General features: G+C 48.0%; 1 protein-coding gene across 2 annotated transcripts in view; it reads left to right on the forward strand.

Moving 5' to 3' along the window:
- The window catches only part of Loxhd1 (lipoxygenase homology PLAT domains 1), a 152,643-nt gene that overhangs the window by 116,260 nt on the left and 15,963 nt on the right, over positions 1-20,420 (forward strand). For both annotated transcript variants that reach the window (NM_001414400.1, NM_001106132.4), the window contains 4 exons: positions 2,485-2,602; positions 4,486-4,660; positions 6,356-6,541; positions 16,570-16,740. In NM_001414400.1, coding sequence (NP_001401329.1) covers positions 2,485-2,602; positions 4,486-4,660; positions 6,356-6,541; positions 16,570-16,740 — 650 coding nt within the window. The remainder of the gene's footprint in view (positions 1-2,484; positions 2,603-4,485; positions 4,661-6,355; positions 6,542-16,569; positions 16,741-20,420) is intronic.

A 20,420-nucleotide genomic window follows, 5' to 3' on the forward strand; every position in this document is an offset into this window, starting at 1 on the left:
CGGGGGGGAGGAGCGACACGAAGCGTGGATAGAATTCTTCTAGGTTTGTTGCTTCTCAGCATCTAAAACAATTGCAGAATGAGTGGCCAGCCTTTAAAATATTAACAAGAGGTCCATGAGGGTGGTGCTGGTGGTGCTGGAGGTAACATTGGGGACTAGGCTGCTGGAGCAATGCGGACCCGGCTGAGACTTCTTCCCACAGACACTCCAGCTCTTCCGAAGAATCTGATAAGGATCCTTTCCTGCCCTCTCTTGTCACACAAATCCCACGATGATGGCCTTAGGATGGCTGACATTGAGTATCCACGCTCTGCTGAAAGAGCCCTGTCACCTCTATTGATTCAGGGCGCTCCCTTGAGCCTGCACTGTTAGCATCTCCCATTTATAATGAGACCCTGAGACACAAAGGGATGAAATAAATAGTCCCGGGTCATTGGGATTTGAACTCACAGAGCTTGGGAATACATGAAGCACCAATGAGAACAGAGACCTGTTAGTTAAAGCTTGCGGTAACACAGGTCAGATGTAACATGGGTCAGATGTAACACGGGTCAGGTGATGTCACCAGGTATGGTAAGGTGGAGAGATGTATGGTGAAGCATCACTGTGGCGTGCTGACCACCAAGCATCCCATATGACTACGTTAAAAGGGAAGAGTTGTGTTTCTCCTTTCATCCTGAGCTGGGAAACCAGAACCAAATAAGGATGCTAGTAGTCCCTGAGCATGTGGCGTTGGGAGCCAGCTGCCAAGGAGACTGTGGGTCGTGCTTGATTTCTAGGTGTGGTCTGGCTTTGGCCCCATAGCACGCTCGGTTCCTGCTAATCTCTTCTCTGTTCTCCAACACTAAGCCCCAAACCGACCCCAGTTTCTGGGATTTTTCTCAGCCTGGTTCTCTTCTTCTTATGTCCACCTGATTTGCCGATGTGTGACTTCTAATTGCTGATGGAAGGGAAGGTAGGAGGGAGGCAGTCATGTCCAGGGGCTAATTCCAGTGCTGTGGCTCTTGGTCTTGTTATAAGTGGCCACGCAGTCTGGAGAGATGGCTCAGAGGTTAAAAGCACTGGCTACTCCTCCAAAGGTCCTGCGTTCAATTCCCAGCAACCACATGGTTGGCTCACAACCACTATGGTGAGATCTGGCACCCTCTTCTGGTATGCAAGCATATATGCAAGCAAAACAGCATCCATACTAAATAAATAAATAAATCTTTTTAGAAAAAATAAATAAGTGGCCACACTAAGAGGCCTCGAGACCTGGCTGTGTGGAAAGACTTCCTCTCTCCATCCACATAGGTTAGTGTTGAGAGGGGGGCTGCCTTTATTTCTTACTTGACCAGGTGTGAATCTCATCCCCGAGCCAGGCTTTACTGTGTCTGCTCCTAGGAGGTGTTGAGCCCATGCCGGAGTGGCCTTGTCAGCAGTGTCTTCTGCACAGCATGGGGCTGTGCAAGGAGACACGTATCCAAAGTAAACCTGTGAGCCCAAGAAGGAGGCCAGCACACACATGCATATGCACATACAGAGGCATTATGGGGGTGCTTGCCGTAGGCCCCTATGGTCAGATGCTGTGTACTCACTAGTTAGGAGCAAGTCATTCTCTCTCCTCATCTAAGCTCCCCACCCCTAGAGAACTCTAACAGTCATGAATGCATAAGTTGTCAAGTAGAGGTGTCCTGTGAACCAACACTGTCTCCAAGACAGCGAAGTCCTCACACTTACCATGTGGCACTCATGGTCTCACACATACAGATGTTGTCTGTTTTTAAAAGTGTGCCTCTTACCCAGAGAACCATAGCAACTGCCACTTGGAATCGTCTCTTTGGGACCACCTGCACCACCCCAGGGCCCATCAGCAGCATCAAAGAATCAGTCAGCAGCCGAGCCACCAGTCAGGAATGAGGGTCTCATCATGCAGGTGGCCCTGCAGTGCATCTCTGAGATGATGCAGCCGTTGGATAGGGAAATGAAAGCCACAAGAGCAACATGGCCTTCCATTCGCTCCCACTTCACAACTGTCAGGAATGGGGACCCATCCAGAGCCACTGTGCTCAACCGTACGATTGCTCGCAGAGAAATGAGATCAACCTGCCATCTACTGATGGGCGGTGTACAACCTGCCCTACCCTTGACACTCACAGAATGTCGCTAAAGCTTCTCTTTTTACCTTCAAAGTTTGCTTCACACCTAAGGTCTCCAGGATAATGTTGTGAAACTGCAGGGTGGAGATCATTCTCCCTAGATTTCAAGGGAGGAATCCCAGCCCCAGGAAGAAAGGCGGAGAACCAGCAAATGGGACTAGAACCCAGGCTGGTAGCTCTTGTCCAAGGCTGTGTATATCAGCCAAGCCTGCTTAACTCAGTCTTTCTGGATCCTACCTGGGGAGCAAAGGATGGGCATTTGAGGAATTACCATTGCTGAGCGGTGAAGTGCCTGATGGATGGCCAGGGCTCCCTTACCAACTTCCCTTCTTCATGCCCCTCCCAGGTTTGAGCGGGAACAAAATGACACCTTCATCATGGAGATCCTGGACATTGCTCCCTTTACGAAGATGCGCATCCGTATCGACGGGCTGGGGAGCCGGCCAGAGTGGTTCCTGGAGAGGGTAACTCACGCCGTGCCCTTCCTCTGTCCCTGCCCACCGCTCCTCCATGCTATTGGGTTATAGGTGACCTTCTTGTCATACAGCTGTCCTGACCATGGACGTTGGAGTAAATTAATCGGGGAAATGAACCTTGCTTGAGTCTAGTAAGAGCTGAATCACTGCCAGAGAACGCAGTACAGTGGGAGGATCCTGGGATAGGGAAGGGTTGGGGTGAGTATCCTCTGGAACACGAGATGCGGAGCGAGCCATAGAGAAACAGACTTGAGGCACTGAGGGTGTGTGGTGGTCTTCCCATGCCCCTTAATTGCTGTTAGGTAGCTGTTCTTCTCTGCTGTCTCTCTGGGGGAGTCTGAGTCCACCCAGGCAGACAGGCTGTGGCTTATCCCCGGGCTCTCAGGCAGGCTGAGGGCAGCCTGAGCAGGCGGTGGTGAGAAACTCACAATAGCAGAAACGTGAGGTCTCATCGTTTGCCTCCCCCTCCCCCTCCTGAGCACACAGCATGCAGAACACATCACATACCACACACAGCCACAGCGTCAGCCTCTTCCAAGGAAAGGAGGTTTCTGTATTCCTCATTACTGTTTGCCGACCTCCCTGACCTTGCACGACCCTACACTGGGGACCAGAGGGCAGCCACTGTCACTCATCATTATGGAGCAGAGGGCTCCCAGTGCACATCTCAGCTTTCTATGTTTTCATGGAAACAGACAACACCGCTAACAATCCCACAAGCATGCCCCAGAGTCGAACGGTGTCTGGCTCTGGTGTCAGGTGCCCCCTGTACAATGTGAGACAGATTCCTGCAGCTGTGTGACAGAGCTCCTGAATTTGGGGATGGGGGGCAGAAGGACGGGAATGAAGGTGCCAGCAGGTCATGAACCTCTAAAGACAGCATAAGATCTCACCTTGGCTGTCCTCCAGCTCCAACAGCTGTCACACAGCATTTTCCCTGTGTGCACATGTCCCTGTGTGTAAATGTCCCCATCCAACTTTGCTCAGGGCCACCTGTGACCTCATCTAGTTTAAATAAGGTTGCACTCTGTCTTAGTTAGTGTTTTACTGCTGTGCACAGACACCATGACCAAGGCAACTCTTAAAAGGACAACATTTAATGGGGGCTGGCTTACAGGTTCAGAGGTTCAGTCCAGTATCATCGAGGCAGGAACATGGCAGCATCCAGGCAGGCATGGTGCAAGAGGAGCTGAGAGTTCTACATCTTCATCTGAAGGCTGCTAGCAGAATACTGTCTTCCAGGCAGCTAGGAGGAGGGTTTTAAAGCTCATGTCCAGGGTGCTGCTCCTACTCTAAAAAGGCCACACCTATTCAAACAGGGCCACACCTTATAATAGTGCCACTCCCTAGGTCAAGCATATACAAACCATCACATATCCCAAGACTCTGATGATGGAAAGTGTAATATATACACTCAGGATTGGTGGAACGTGGCTTAATTTATAATACAAATCCTGCAAGCTTGTCTGAAATAGTCTTCTCATCCCTCCTCCACACATGACCATCTGTCCTGGTTCTCCTCAGACTGCCCCTTCCTGTGTAGCCATTGCACACTTTCATTGAGCCAACAACATTGCATCCACGCCAACCTGGCAAATGTCAGTGCTCTGTTCCTAGGCTGCCAACAGCCTGGCTCACTTTGTTTTCTGTCACTCATTCAGCAAGCATTTTCTGTACACCATTCTGTATGGCATTGCTGCGGAAGACTTTTCAGGTAAATTTCCAATTTCCAGGTGGCATGGGACTTTCAGTAGAGCACGTAAACAGAGCCCTCCGCTACACCCACAAGTCTGAATCTGGGAGCTCAGGTTGGGGTTCACGGATTGACACTCAGGTATCTCAGAGGACATTTCTACACGGCCTCTCCCCAGATCCTGTTGAAGAACATGAACACAGGGGACCTGACCATGTTCTACTACGGAGACTGGCTGTCCCAAAAGAAGGGAAAGAAGACACTGGTGTGTGAAATATGTGCGGTCATTGATGGAGAGGAGATGATGGAGTGGACGTCCTACACAGTCTCGGTGAAGACCAGTGACATCTTGGGTAAGTTGTGACCTGCTTCCTCTCCCCTTGCCTTCCACTGTAAATTATGACTGGACACTGGCTTCTGATCAGGGCATTTTCTTCACATAGCCTTCTAAAGCCAAATCATCTCCACTCTCTGGGGACAAAGTATTTTCTTCCAGTGACCAAACCAGTTTCTACCCTCATAGAAATGGAGAGGATAGTTCCAGGGACACGGCCTCGGCTGGGCTTAGAGCCCCACAGCTCCCTGTCTTTGTTGGCTGCCTCTCACCCCAGTGCCACACACCTTGGCACACCGTGCTTCATGGTCATCTGTATGTGACTCTGGCCTGGGGACTGGGGATAGAGATGGGACTCCAGGGACCCCCTAAGTCTGACATTCTGGTGGAGCTAACACAACATTAGGTGAGGCCAAGACAGATGTTGCCCAGATGCTACCAGAGAGCCAGAGAAAGGAGCCTCACCCTTATAAATTGGAACAAGAGTTACAGGGGCATCCCAGATAAATGTCAAAGTCAAGTCCAGAAAGACAAACAGAGCCACCAAGCTGACAGAATACCCAGAGGAATAGCTTCTAAGCAAAGAGGATACCCCTCATCTAGCCAGGAGAAAGTGCTTCCTACGTTCCCTCCCCTAGCCAGGACTTCTGCCTCTCTGAAGGGATCATTAAAAATTTGGCAGACTTTTTCACATTCACCACACATGACCTCTTTGCCCAAAATTAGCCATGCTGGTAGAAATCTCAGGCATAAGCAATGGCTCAGTAAACCTGGTAGAGTTCATTTCTAGAACGCTCCTCTTCCTTTCCGCCTCACAGTGGACCTTCCCTTTATTGTTAGAAGTCCTCAGTGTCCACATTCTTTGAGGATCCTCTGTTTTACTCCTTCATGGCATGCTCTCAGACAGAGAATTAAGTTCATGGTAAGAGCACGTGCATCACAAGGAAGCTCCATCTTCCAGGAGCTCTGGCTTCCTAACTGTGGCCAACGCCTGTATGAAACACCTCCCTGGAAACAGGTGCCCTTTTGTGCCAAGCATCCATGTGACTCTGATTGTGACTAAACCAACAGTAATTGCAACATGCAATGAGAAGGGGAGGGTAGGATTGGATGGGTTGTAAGTGCTGGCTATTACTTACCGGGCCAAGGTTACCCGGCATGGCCAATGAGAAACGAATCTTAACCCGGATGAGGATTCCCAGTAGGACTGAGGCTGATACAAGTCTATGCCAGGCTTAAGACTCTTATCAGGGGTGAATAGAATATGATAGTTTCTGGGATCAATACAATGGTAGTTGCCAGGATACAACAACATTGGCAAGCTACACAGGCTATACAAGATCAATGTCTGAGTCTAATCATTCGGTCATGCTTCAGTATATTTTGTTGACTTCTGGGTAACATAGAAAATCACAAGGCAGCCTAAATGCTTCACTGCCTCACTTTCTTAACAGCCGGAATGTACACAGGGCCCCGGGAGCCATGGCCTCTAACCTGAAAACCTGACGCATGCCTCTCAAAGCAGCTAGACCAGGCCAACTCCATGATTCCCTGAAACACCTGAGAGTCCCAGACCACTTCCAGCCCTTCTGACTCTATCCCCAGTCTCACTGACTCTAGACTCTGTCCCTGTGTGCCTCAGGAATAAGGCCAGAGTGGAGGGCTTCCTGGAGAGATGCCAAACCCCAGAGCCCTCGCCTTGTGTATTTCCCAGGGGCAGGCACGGACGCTAATGTGTTCATCATCATCTTTGGGGAAAATGGAGACAGCGGGACCCTGGCCCTGAAACAGTCAGCCAACTGGAACAAGTTTGAGCGGAACAACACAGACACCTTCAATTTTCCTGACATGCTGAGCCTGGGCCACCTCTGCAAACTGAGGGTCTGGCATGACAACAAAGGTAGCTACTGCCTGAGACCAGGATGGTGCAGTCCCCCTGGGACAGCGCTCCCTGCCCCCACCTCTCTTTGTAGGTAGACTCTGGCTACCCCAGCAGGAAAGTGGTTGAGCCGCAATTGCACCCTTTGGATGTTCCATCAGTTAGAGGGCTGGTGTTCCGAGGAACTTGCTATCCCTGTGGCTTATTCCTCATTCTCCACGGAAGAATAATGGTCCCTTGTTTTTGTAGCATCAGAGAATGGATTCTACTTAATTCAGGCATAAAATTTAAGGGAAAAGAAAGAGATTGGGTTGGGTCAGTGGCTCAAGTGTAGCACAGATGCTTAGCATGCACACGGTCCTGTGTTCTGTGCCTGAAAGAGAAGAGTGGGGAAGGGGGAGGAAGAGAGGGAGGGAGACAGGAAGGAAGGAATAAAAGAAGGAACTCTCACCAAGTCCACTTCCCATGGATTTCCTATCAGTCTTATACTTTTTCCCTTACAATACTGAGTCTGGAGATAGCTATATTCACTTATAAATTTAAGCAGGATACAAGTCAAGTGGGAACTTTACTTTTCAACTCCAAGGCTCTTACAGGATACTTTGTCCGTTGCTGTGATGAAGTTCATGGCCTCCACATTTCTTTGACCACTGCTTTGCTCTCTGCAGGCTTCTCTTGGGTCTGGCTTTGCACCTGTAGCTTCTGTTTGAGATCAGAGTTGAAGGTTCATTTTCAGACTTACCTACCTCCATGCAGGCCACTTCCTTCAACTTATCTCTAGCATCCTGAGTCAAACTAGCTTTCCCCAAGATATCTGTTTGAGGCTCTCTCCTGCCTCTGGTCTCCTCATCTCATACTAGGCTGTCCTGAGGCTGCCTTGCTTTACCTCTTCAAATTCTGCTGTATCTGATTGCTGATAAACCCAGCTTAGCAGCTGGTTGCCCTTCCAGAAGGAACGATGTCACTGTCGTTTCAGCATAGTGTCACAGTCAAAGCATTCCCATATGACAGTAAATTTGGGTAAGGTAGAGAAAACAGCTGCTTTTCAAAGCAATAACATAGCTTCACAGTTGTTAGATTTCCTGCATCTATTGGGTTACTCATACCCTGAACATCTATGTGTTCCTGGTGGGCCTGAGACCCTGTGGGGTAGAAAGAAATGCAAACATTTGATTGTTAAGTGTGCTTTGTGATGTTGTGTTACAAAAGCATGTTACTGGCTCTCTACTCTAGCCAAAGAACATAGAGGCCTTAGGATGTCCACCTCAGGACCACAGAGCAGCAAATGAACCAGCAGTCAGCAGTCAGCAGTCAGCCAACAGTCAGTCAGCAGCCAGTCAGCAGTCAGCCAGCAGTCAACCAGCAGTCAGCCAGCAGTCAGCAGTCAGTTAGCAATGAGTAGTCAGTCAGCAGATAGCAGTTAGCAGTCAGTCAGCAGTCAGTCAGCAGTCAACAGTGAACCAGCAGTCTGAAATCAATCAGCAGTCAGTCAGCAATCAGTTATCAGTCAGCAGTTAGCAATAAGAATCCTGGTGTTTCTTTGACCCACCACGTCCATACTGATGATTATAATTCCACCTTGATTGACCCCATGACAGAAAACCAGGAAGGAAGCTGGCAGCATGAGGAAAAGCATCCTCTATCTGATTGCTTTACTATTTGGTATCCAGGTAGGAGCCTTGTCCAGACAAACTGCAGTGCTTAGCAGCTCGTCTGTTTCACTTGTCACTGGGACAAAATATCTGACATAATCAGGCAAGGGAGGGAGAATTTATTCTGGGTCAGTGCCAGAGCTTCCAGTCCATGGTCAGCCACCTCTCTTGCTTCTGAGATGCAGCGAGGCAGATTATTATGGAGGAAGGGCCTGGCTGAGGAAAGTTGCTTATCTCCAAGCATCCAAGAGAAGGAGAGAGGAACACAGGAAGGGACATAAGTTCTTCCCTTTCAACAAAAACTTCTCTGGGGTCCTAGTTCATCAGGTACATGCTGCAGAGAATCTGCTTCAGGACCTGCTGCTGTGGGAAAGAGTGTCAGGGCCATGTGGACAAAGAAAAACACAGCAAACCAGATACAGTTCCACAGTGAGCTCAGTGTCAGAGAAGATAACTGCTACAGATTAAGTACAAGTATTACAGTCTGAATGGTCTAGTAATACTGCTTTAAATGGTATCAACTTTTGTAGCTTGAGTCTCGACAGCCCTGAACTCAGTCTTGTGGGGACTGGGGACAGAAAGGAGCCATTCTCTAAGCTGGAGAAGGAAACATCCAGTGCTAGTAGGCAGCATCGACTGGCTTGGCCTCCTACTCTGAATTCACCACATAATTCCCACTACAGATACATCTGCCTTGTGTCATGGCTCCAAGCACACAGCCTGCCTTAACTGTACTTCTCTACCTCTGGTTTAAAAAGTGTCTTTATGTCTTTACTTTCTTACTAAAACTTATTGTCCAGCCATCCATGAATTCCCTCTCCAAACTATGTGTGACTGAATTCTGTCTTCTTTCCATGACTGTCTTAATTAGGGTTTCCTATTTTGATAAGACACCATAACTAAGAGCAACTTGGGGAGAAAAGAGTTTATTTTGCTTTTAGTTCTACATCGTAGTCTATCACCTAAGGAATTAGGGGCAGGAACTCAAGGCAGGAACTTGGAGGCAGGAACTGATGGAGAACCCATGAAGAGGTGCTGCTTCCTGTCTTGCCCCCCATGGCTTATTGAACCTGTTCTCTTACAGTACACAGACCCACAAGCAAAGGCGTGGCACCACCCAGAGTAAACTGGATCCACCTACATCAATCATGAGTCATGAAAATGTTCCACATTGGGGCACGTTCTCAGTTGAGGTTTCCTCTTCTAAAGTGACTCTATCTTGTATCAAGTTGACACAAAAACTTTTAGCTCCATGAGTTCCACTGCCTTGGCTTTTCCTTGATGTCAGCCTACTGCCTGTGATATAACAGAGAACTAATATAGTTTAATAGTAGTTAATTATGTCTTTCTTCAGGGCTCTCAAATCCTTCTTTGTATTTCATGCCTTCATCATAGATTCGATTTCTTCCAGGGCTAAAGATTTTCTTGGGCCTTGATTGAAGTTGGGGGGCTGACCATAAACCTCATCTGAACTCATGTTTAAGCCCTCTAGATGTCTACATCCCTTCTCCAGACACTTATTATGTGCATATCTGCACTCTCTTGGCTTTCCTGGTATATATTTTGCTCTGCAAAAACCTGACAGCCAATTATCCAGTTTCTTCTCATCACTGTCAAAATCCTGCAAGAGGAGATCATTCGGCACTGCGGACAGTGCCAGCCCCTAACCACCACCACCACCCCCACACACACATAGTAGCTAAAGGCTCTACACTGTCATTAGATTCCAGACTCCCCAGAGAACTTGACACTGATTCCTGATCTGATAGCCTTGGCCCTACAGTGACTCTTGGTTACAAACAAATTCTGAGTCATTGATGTGATCCTTGTTCCCATGTAGGCAGAGAGAAGAGAGTGTCCTTTCCAGGCAGACTTTGGTCCTGAAAGCAGGATAATACCATGGGCAGGTGAACCTATGTGGTTGGGATACCAATCCTGAGAAGAGGCAGGTCCTCAGCTCAATTCCTCTCTAGGGTAGCTTTCTCTTTCTTCTGAGGATGTAAGATGCAGATGTTCATACATGCTAAGGCTGATGAACATGTCTTTAATACCTCTCTTAGCCACGCTTTCCTCATATTAAAAGCCTCTCCCAACTCCATCTAGTTCTTGAACAAAAAAAATATGTGAATAAATGCATTTTGTTTGAAACTCTTCCTCCAAAAGGTAAACATTTCTAGATAGAGATATAAATGGGTCTACAAATGTTTAGCCAACTTAGATATCATAGTGTTCTTCTCATCCCTGGATTTGCTTGGGGGGGAATGTTAAATTGGCAAAAAAAAATTGACCTTCTGGAGGTGTGTGTAATCTAGCGAAAATTTTTGAACGTGCAGAAAAGTGAAGAAACAGCGACATCAGCTCTCACCTGTCTGTCACCTTGGTTCAAAAATGATCATGCTTTACCACATCAACTGTTTGGCTTGATGCTTCATTCTTTACTCCTCTCCGGTTGCCAGAGAATATGAAGATAAATCCTAAATTTTAGGCCACTTCACTCCAAACATGCTTACACTTAGTGTGCTTCTCCTTTGGAAACAGACTTTTTATTTTTTTCTGTAAAACCACACCACCATCATCACAGCCCACAACGATTCAATTTTTACTTTATAACAAACATGCTTTTCCAGTGTGCGTAGAAGGTAAACCTACTTATAAATGCATCAGGGGTACACAGGGGAGTTGCTGAACGTTGAAGAAATGCTGCGTATTGTGATGGTAATAGGTAGCAAGAAGTCTTGCTCTCACGAGTGCTAATATCAAATCCCGGATTTAGCACTTGAGAGACTGGTCGCCCCATTGTAAATTTCCTTCATAGCTATCTAATGGCTTCATCTGGTGACGGTCAATTAGAATTACATTGTGATGCTATAATTCGATTGTTTCTTTTCCACTTACCAGCTAGGGGTTTTCTTCTTTAAATATTTGTCCCTGTGGCTATTTGATTGCTGCAAAATACAGTTTGAAGAAGAAAACCAAGATAAACGATTAATATTCTACTTAATTTTAATTACCCAGATAGCTTTTATAGTACTGAACAAATTGTAATAGTGTTCATTTCCTATTCCTTCTTGCTTTCCTTGCTTCCTCTGGTTAAATGAACACTCTGCTTAGCAAGGAAATTTTAACCACAGAATGATTGACACTTTGTGAATAATGTAAGTCCATAGAAGTAAGAAGGACCTCAGAAATAATCATAGGAATGCTACAGTGCACTCACTTAGGCAGATACACCGAGACCCAAATTCATATCTACCAAGTGCCAGGGTGTTGCCTGAGACATGGGGGCAGCCTCTGATGAGGCCTTGCACGTGTTAAACAGTCTTATATTCTTCCCTATCCAGGGCATCTCTGATGGCTCTGTAGCTCACTTCAAACCATCCATGATCTTGCTGAGGAAGTGTGAGTCACCCATATGGGCTTTTAACTTCTTGTGGGTTATTTTTGGGGAAGGTGTTGCTTGGTGAGGCGAATCTTTCTACCTGAGAAGAATCTCAATGGTTTGCACTGGATAAAAATACTGACAGTTGACTTTTTGATAGTGAAAATAATTTATCGCTTCTATGATCATTGAATACTAAGTAACATAATTAAGAGGTTGTAAGACACCCTGAAGTTGGAGAAGTCAGACTCAAATATAAAAATAGTCTTAAAGGAGTTAAGGCATAGTTACAACCTCAGCACAAAGAATTCTCTGGATATCAGGGCTCATGGCCAGCAGAACAGACATGTTATAGTTTAATCTGAAATATCCCCAAGGGCTTAAATTTTAAAGACTCTTCAGTTAGCAGCACCATTTTGAAGGCTGTAGAGCCTTTAAGGAGTGAGACCTGACTAGAAGAAATGGGGGCTGCTGTCATTATTTCTGGGTCTGCCATCACGAGAGAATCTACTACATTTTCCTGCTACGTGAACCCCACCATGGCTTCCTCCCTGGGAGTATCCTATCCCCTGTGGCAGCGAGCCCAAATTATCTCTTCCTTCTGTAAGCTGTTCCTGACAGGTCTTTGGGTCATAGTGATGATCAAAGTAACTAATGCACCTGCACAAGGAACCGTTTGGGCATAGGAGCAGCAAAGAGGCTCAGAGGCCATGAGAACCATGGTGTGCGGAGAACAGCTAGGGACTGAGCTTAGGAGAACAGCTTGGAGCCATCATGAGGAGAAAGGAGATGCCGAATGGATGCCTAATGAATCCATTTCACAATGGCCGGTTGAAACAGGCTAAAGGAAGCACAGAACCCCTCGTCCACCAGATGCAGAAAAGCCATTAGACCAGTGGGCCGTAAGTAACATAAGGAAGCCAACCTGATGCTAGCCTCTCTCTCATTCAGCCTGTCACCTCCTATCTGGGATGCTGGGACTCCAGGGCAGTTTAGAGTAGCTAGACCTTTTACTGAAAGTGAATCTAGGTCATTTGGAATATACGAATCAATAGTGCTGGGACAGACCACTCCTCCTAGGTGAGGCTCTAAATCCCTCTTCTAAAACCACACCAACACTGATTTCTCATTCTTTCCTCTTCACATTTGGTGTGGACTCAGGCACGCAATAATAATGGTGATAATAATAATGATAATGATGATAATAATAGTTTCTTTTTATTTTAAAATTATTAAAATTTACATTTAATACATTATTATTATTATTATTAATATACCTAGGTAAGGCCAGTCTCTTGATCTTAGGATTTTCACCTTATTGTCAGAGACAAGCCAAATACATAACAATATACAATAATGTGAAAACAGGGTGATTCCGGATCAAGCGATAGAATAACTGGAGATTGAACACAACTATTAGAACCTGAGGACATCCTACAAACAGAGCACTTTCCCAGAGACCTCAGCAGTGAGACAGCATCGGCATCTAGAGCCTGGGCCTCATCAGTTCAGAAAATGGAGTGTTTTACCCTCCCACTGTTTGCTCCTTCAACGAAGATCTGATTTCACAAAGCCCAAGAAATACAGCCAATACCAAAGACCTTTGACAAGGCCTTATGGAAACCAACAGTCGTAGAAGACCCTTAAAACAAATACACAGCATATAAAAAGGAGTCTAAATGGAGTTACCTTACACAGGGGAGCAACGCCTTTCCAAATGTCATAGGCTACGAAGCAAAAGACAAATACCAGGGGTGTGTTACTTCCACTCAAATTGCTTGTCAGTGGGAGGTCCCATAAACCCCCAAAACAGTACAAACTATTGCCATTGCTAATTTGATGCTAAGACCCTACTTTGAAGACACCGAGACATATAAGGCTCAGAGGAAACAAGCTAGTACTAGCCTGAAGCCTTCTTACTTGATGGCTGGTTTTCCTCGTACCAGAAGATGCTATGTTGGGAGAGCAAAACCCACATTCATATTACCCAGCTGTGAAATAGAACAATGGCTTTCCTGGCATGATATATGCCCATTGCTACAATAGTGACACAAGTGTGTGAGGAAAACCAATGGCCTTACGCTTAGATTTAAGACCTACTCCACAGGACAGAACTGTGATACTGGGCCAGAAACCCATGGCTGGGCAGGTTATAGTTCCTAGGGGCAAATTTAGCTTAATGGACATATTAAATTGCCCCCTAAATGTTTGCCTTTATACCAATAGATCAGTACACCTCTCAACCTTCATAAGCATCTTTTGCAGGACATGTTGATTAATTCATAGACTAAAAACCAGTCAAAGTGCATAGAAAATGCAGAGTCCTCAAAATTAATGTGACAGCTAGGCCACACCACTGCCTCCAAGGCCTAAGGATTGCCATAGAAGGTGGAGAAGGGAGATTGTCAGAGCCAGAGGCAGTAGAAGACTTCTGTGAAATGGTATCTCACGTATATGACAGGGGTGTTACCCATACAAACTCACACTGGCTGTGGTTTCATGCATAAGATCTGTATGGGAGCAAGCCAACTAAGACCCCAGTGTGGACTGAAAGGGGATTAGCATCTCCAGGGCTATTCATTATTAGTAGGTGCTAGGGAGAGAGAGACTCTGTTAGCTTCACATTCAGCCCCTGATCAGGCTACCTGTGGTCCAGTGCATGGACCCACACCCATTTGCATAATGGCAGCACTAAGCGTACTCAGTATGTACTGGCTGGTTCTGTGTCAACTTGACACAAGCTGGAGTTATCACAGAGAAAGGAGCCTCCCTTGAGGAAATGCCTCCATAAGACCCAGCTATAAGACATTTTCTCAATTAGTGATCAAGGGAAGGAAGGTCCAGCCCATTGTGGGTGGTGCCATCTCTAGGCTGGTGGTCCTGGGTTCTATAAGAGAGCAAGCTGAGCAAGGCAGGGGAAGCAAGCCAGTAAGTAACATCCCTCCATGGCCTCTACATCAGCTCCTGCTTCCTGACCTACTTGAGTTCCAGTCCTGACTTCCTTTGGTGATGAAGAGCAGTGTGGAAGTGTAAGCTGAATAACCCTTTCCTCCCCACCTTGCTTCTTGGTCATGATGTTTTGTGTAGGAATAGAAACCCTGAGTAAGGCACAGTGGGTTTAAGAAAGACCATGAAGCCCGTTGAAGGAATCAGAGAAAGAACTGGAAGAGCTTGAAGGGGCTCGAGACCCCATATGTACAACAATGCCAAGCAACCAGAGCTTCCAGGGACTAAGCCACTACCCAAAGACTATACATGGACTGACCCTGGACTCTGACCTCATAGGTAGCAATGAATATCCTAGTAAGAGCACCAGTGGAAGGGGAAGCCCTGGGTCCTGCTAAGACTGAACCCCCAGTGAATGTGATTGTTGGGGGGAGGGTGGCAATGGGGGGAGGATGGGGAGGGGAACACCGATAAGAAAGGGGAGGGGAAGGGGGATGTCTGCCCGGAAACCGGGAAAGGGAATAACACTCAAAATATATATAAGAAATACTCAAGTTAATAAAAAAAAAAAAAAAAAAAGACCATGAAGGTGAGGGAGATGTGTTGCAGAGTGTGAGGAGGGAACGTTAGAGCAGGGATGGGGATGAGCTTGTTAAAGGCACTTTATATTTGTGTATGAAATGCTCAAGGAATATTTTTTAAAGTTGAGGGTAATGCCAGCATATATATCCCAACCATGCACTTGGCATCAGCACCCCAGAATCTTTCACTTTCACGTACCCTTGGGAGCTGAGGCAGGATCTCTAGAGGTGTTGTTTTGGTCTGATCTGAGAGAAAGGCCTAGTTGAGACAGTGGAACTGCCTCTGGAGCCCCAAGGTGTCCTGAGAGGGGGGCGTGAGTGAAGCCCACTGTGTGCTGCTTGTGAGGCCTACTGTGTGCTGCTTGTGAGGGCCCACTGTGTGCTGCTTGTGAGGACCCACTGTGTGCTGCTTGTGAGGCTGCCTCACAGATAGGTTACGAATAGCAAACGTTACCATCTAGCCTACCAGAGCACTGGGGCCGCTCTCTCTGAGGGATTCATGATGCTCCACATTCTCAAGGAGTTTTCGTGATGGAAGCAGTGTAAGTCACACGCAGCTGTCACAGCAAACCCACATTGCCAGCCCTGCTGTGGCAGGGACACTTCTGAGAAAAGCCCTGCTGGTTACAACGGAGCAGAGCTATGCACGTGAGCAGCCCAAAATGTGCCAAATTCAGGAGCAAATCCCGAGAAATGGCAGCTTCCGGGCCCTTCATGACTGCTGAACAGTTCACCCAAGAACCCGGACACCAACGTACCTGTTCACTCGGCATCCGCTGAGCAACAGCGGCCTGCCAGTTACACGGCTGAGCCCTAAGGAAACAAACTCGGTATGCCAAGACTCGGTGTGCCCTCACGCATGTAAATGACAGCAGCACGAAGCTGGAATCTTGAAACTGGAAATTCGGGGAATCTGGGAGTTCATTCCTGACTCAGCCTCCGGAGGGGAGCGCCAGGGACGGCTTCCTGGTGAGGTAGCACCTGAACTGATGGTGACGGAGGATCATTGACAAGAGCTCGCTGAACACAGCTCAGGGAGCAACAGAAGCCGTCCTTCAGCTAAAGAAAACTCCATGACCCTGATGGCAGTAATAAGCCTTTGGTCCCTGTTGGGTGATTCCTACCGGGAAAGTTTGCAAGAGGAAAGTAGTGTAGTATCTTGGCGCTCACAGCTAAAATCTTATGCATGAGAAATCCATGCATTTTGCAAAATGCCCTGCGTTCCTCAAATTGGAGGAGTCCTTAAAGCCACCTAACACAACCGGTCACTCCATCAACAGGACCAACAAAGAAACTGTGAGGTGCCGATGTGCTGAGAGGGGGCCTGCCTTCATAGCTGGGGTTGAGAAACCCCTTTTTCAATTAGGCTCTGATTGAAAGGACCACAGAGAGGACAAGAAATTTGTCCAGGGTCACACAGATGTGGGTGGAGGAAGAGAGGTCTCGACACGGAGAGGGGTCGCTTTCCAATCTAAGCCCTCTCTTCCACAGGGATATTTCCTGGATGGCATCTGAGCTACATTGACGTGAAGGACAATTCCCGTGACGAGACCTTCCGCTTCCAGTGTGACTGCTGGCTGTCTAAGAGTGAGGGTGACAGACAAACGCTCCGAGACTTCGCGTGTGCCAACAATGAGATCCGCGATGAGCTGGAAGAGACCAGTACGTAGCAGGACAGTGTGGAACCCAGGCACTGTGACACCGGGGCTGGCTTCTAGTTGAGGAAGGGCAGGCTCAGGAGGTTGGGTATGGACTGGGAAAGACGGACGGCTCCCTGTGGCTACAGGTAAGACTTCTCTGTAAACCCACTACAGGGAATTCATAGAACTGCTGAGGTACTCATAGCCTTGGATCACCAATACTCATGAAGGAAAACCCACTGGGGACAGGCTTGCCCCAACCCAAGGGCCAGGCCAAGCAGGGCAAGGCAACTGTGAAGATCTCTCAAGCTACCTTTATGTCATGGACTGATCCACCCTTTGCCTGGGAGGAAGGAGTCCAACACAGAGATTCTAGAAACAGAAATCAAGGAGAGCAGGGGTTCTGCCAGCTACTGCCTCCCACAGAGGATAGAGAAGGGATGCATGAGGAGTTCCTGAGGTGAAGGACCGCCAACGTTCAGAAGATATTTCTTTAGTACCCCGGCCAGCATCTGGGCCCAGGGAATTAGAGGAAAACTCAGAAAGCAGAGCCTGACTGAAGAAGGGATTTTTCAACCTTAGTTATTGAGGCACACACACACACACACACACCCCTCAGCATCTTAGCACCACAGTTTCTTGCTTCCCGCAGTGTGTAGTCCGGTGTGGGAGGCAGGTGGGGTGTTTCCATAGTGTGATTTCAGGGGCCCAAGTTCTCTCCACTTGTGTCTCTGCCGTCTCTAAGCTGTGACTTCCACATTCCTCACGGAAAAGGAAGCTAGACGCACCCCCTCCCCCGTGATCTCGGCACGTTAGCCTGCATTTCGTTTGGGGAGAATTAGTATCGTGGCTGTACCAGATGCAAGGGCACCTGGGAACTGCGCCCTGCCTGGCAGCTCCTTGGATGACCACGGTGCACTGTGAGAGAGAAGTGTGCATCTCGACTTGAAAGCTCCCTCCTGACCCTGCCAGGCCACCCAAATGGCGCAGTGGTTAAATGAGCTGTCTTGAGAGATGGTGAGCAGTGTTCCCGGGAGCACATTTAAACGGAAACGGAGCACTTACTTGTTGAATTTTCTGTAGGCCAGAGGACGCCTGGCCTTATTAGAGAATGTGTTCTCTGCTTCTGGAATTGCACTTTCTAGGGAGTTATGGGGCGCCCAGCTTATTTTGGGTACAGTGAGTGACGTGCCTTGCTTTGTGACCTGCACGGGTTCAGGGTAGTGTCACTCGCGTGTGTCACCCTCTGCAATCCTACTGACCTGGGGGCTCAGTGAGTTGATGCTCTGTGAAAAGAACCCTGTGCTCTCTTCACAGAGAGCCTTATGAGGTACTCAGAGGGAAGCGCTTAAGCTCCTCACACACAACCGAGGTGAGCGGTAGAGACTCTCAGGCTATTGGAGTTTAGGAGAGGAGTAGCCAGTCTGTCTCATCTCCACTGCCAAGTCTCTGTCTCAATTTCCAAACAGCCAAATCGCTGAGGATGCTCACAGGACTCAGGCTGGGGATAGGGGGTAAGTTCTGTGGGAAAATAGGAAGTGTGAACAGGGAGCCAAGAGAAGGCCTGGACCCATGAGCATGTAGGAAGCAGCACGGAGCCAGCTGGGACGCTCACATGGGGACCGACACGTAGCCATACCTTTGTTCCCAGGTGGCAGCTGGTCCTGGAGGAGTCATGCACAGAGCCTGATTCCAACTCTCAGCTGCCTTTATTTAATGTCGAGACAAAAGTCATGAGCGGTCATAAGTGCCATGCCTTACTCTCTGACTTCAGAAGTCATCCCCATACCCTGGTGTTTTCCTTCTGGTGACCCTGGGTCTTTTGGGGTCCTCAGTCTAGGAGTGTAAACAGCCCCTCAGTCTTGAACAAATCCTCATACGAGTGAAAGCATTCAATACCACATCCTTGTTAAGCCCTGGAAGCCCCGCATCTACCCTAAGGAGAAAGCAGGGTGCAATTTACACCTCTGGGTCAAATTTTTGCTGGTTGGAAAGCAAAAATCCAGAAAGGCTATGCAAGGCCCACTGCCAGCTCTGGGATACCCTTTTTATATTGGACCTGGCTGGCACTGCAGATCTATCAGTTGTCTCTACATATCAGCCAGCATCCTGTTTCCAGGCTTCACCTCCAATTCTCTGAAGCCCTCTTAGAAGGCGCTCCAGCCATCTTGCAAGTGTCCACCTCTGCCGCTGACTCCAATGGCAGTCTTCATGCGTAGTCCTCATGTCTGAGCCTTCAGGCATTGGATGGCAGCTTTTCCAGAGTCTGGCTTACGCAGTAAGATCGCATGCCGATGTGTGCAGATGTGCACATGAACACCTCTCCGCTGGCGGGTACCTTTTCCTTCCCAGCCCTTCGTTTTCCTATCTGCTACTCCTTGCACCCTTTAAGTGCGTTTGTTTTGTCCATGGGTCTGCACTGTTTCTAGCTCCAGGACGTCCCTCTGCTGGCCAGTCCCCGGGGACGGAACACTCACTGCTCCACCGGGTGGTAGAATACATCCTCACACGTATGTTTTTGAAGCCTCCATCTTTTGATGGTCCCAAACAGAAGCTTCTAGGAATAGTTAGGACTCTTGGTAGCACGTGCCTGAAAACCATATCTTTGCTGGATGCAGGAAATACATTGCCTGGAGGAGCTTGGAAACCTGAGGTAGCCCCGGCTGCAAATTTGCTGTCCCCAGAGATGCCAATGGTGTTGGTGTCAGCTCAATTTCCAGAATGTTAACTTACTTTAGTTTTCCCTGAATCCCAGGAAGAGGACTGCTGGCCACACCAACATGAATCCTTACTGCTGAGTAGCCTCTAAGGAACGATAAGAGCACATCCCGGGTTGGGGGGAAGCTCTCAGTTCACCCCAGCATGTGATAGAGAACTCTGGGGCATGGCGGGCAGTAAAATGTTTGGTGCCAACCAGAAGCACACTGTCCTCCCTGTTGTTCTTCCATGGCTGTCATGTGCTTGTGTCATACGTGTCTCGAGATTGCCCGTCTGTTATTCTAAATGTACACAGACCGTCTCAAACAAGCATTTACTGTGCACCCCTGAGTGTTGGCTCCATCCCCGAGCCGGATGATGTCATGCATCCTCTGTGCCCTTCCCTCTGCCTGAGAATCGCCCTCCAGCCCCTGCTCATTCTATCACAACTGCATTCCAACAGCAGACTCAGGCCTGCCTTCCTCATGAGGTTCTCTGTGATTGGTCCGTGTCTTAGTCAGGGTTTCTATTCCTGCACAAACATCATGACCAAGAAACAAGTCGGGGAGGAAAGGGTTTATTCAGCTCACACTTCCACATTGCTGTTCATCACCAAAGGAAGTCAGGACTGGAACTCAAGCAGGTCAGGAAGCAGGAGCTGATGCAGAGACCATGGAGGGATGTTACTTACTGGCTTGCTTCCCCTGGCTTGCTCAGCTTGCTTGCTTATAGAACCCAGGACCACCAGCCCAAGGACGGCACCACGCACAATGGGCTGGGCCCTTCCACTTGATCACTAATTGAGAAAATGCCTTAGCTGGGTCTCATGGAGACATTTCCTCAAGGGAGGCTCCTTTCTCTGTGACAACTCCAGCTTGTGTCAAGTTGGCACACAAAACCAGACAGTACAGTCCACTAAGCTATTCCTTCCTTTAGTGACTGTTTGCTGACATGGGTGGGGAAGGGGCTTAAAGACATAGCTCAATGGCTAAGGGTATGTGCCAC

The sequence above is a fragment of the Rattus norvegicus genome, chromosome 18, assembly GCF_036323735.1.
Source record: "Rattus norvegicus strain BN/NHsdMcwi chromosome 18, GRCr8, whole genome shotgun sequence".
NCBI lineage: Eukaryota > Metazoa > Chordata > Mammalia > Rodentia > Muridae > Rattus > Rattus norvegicus.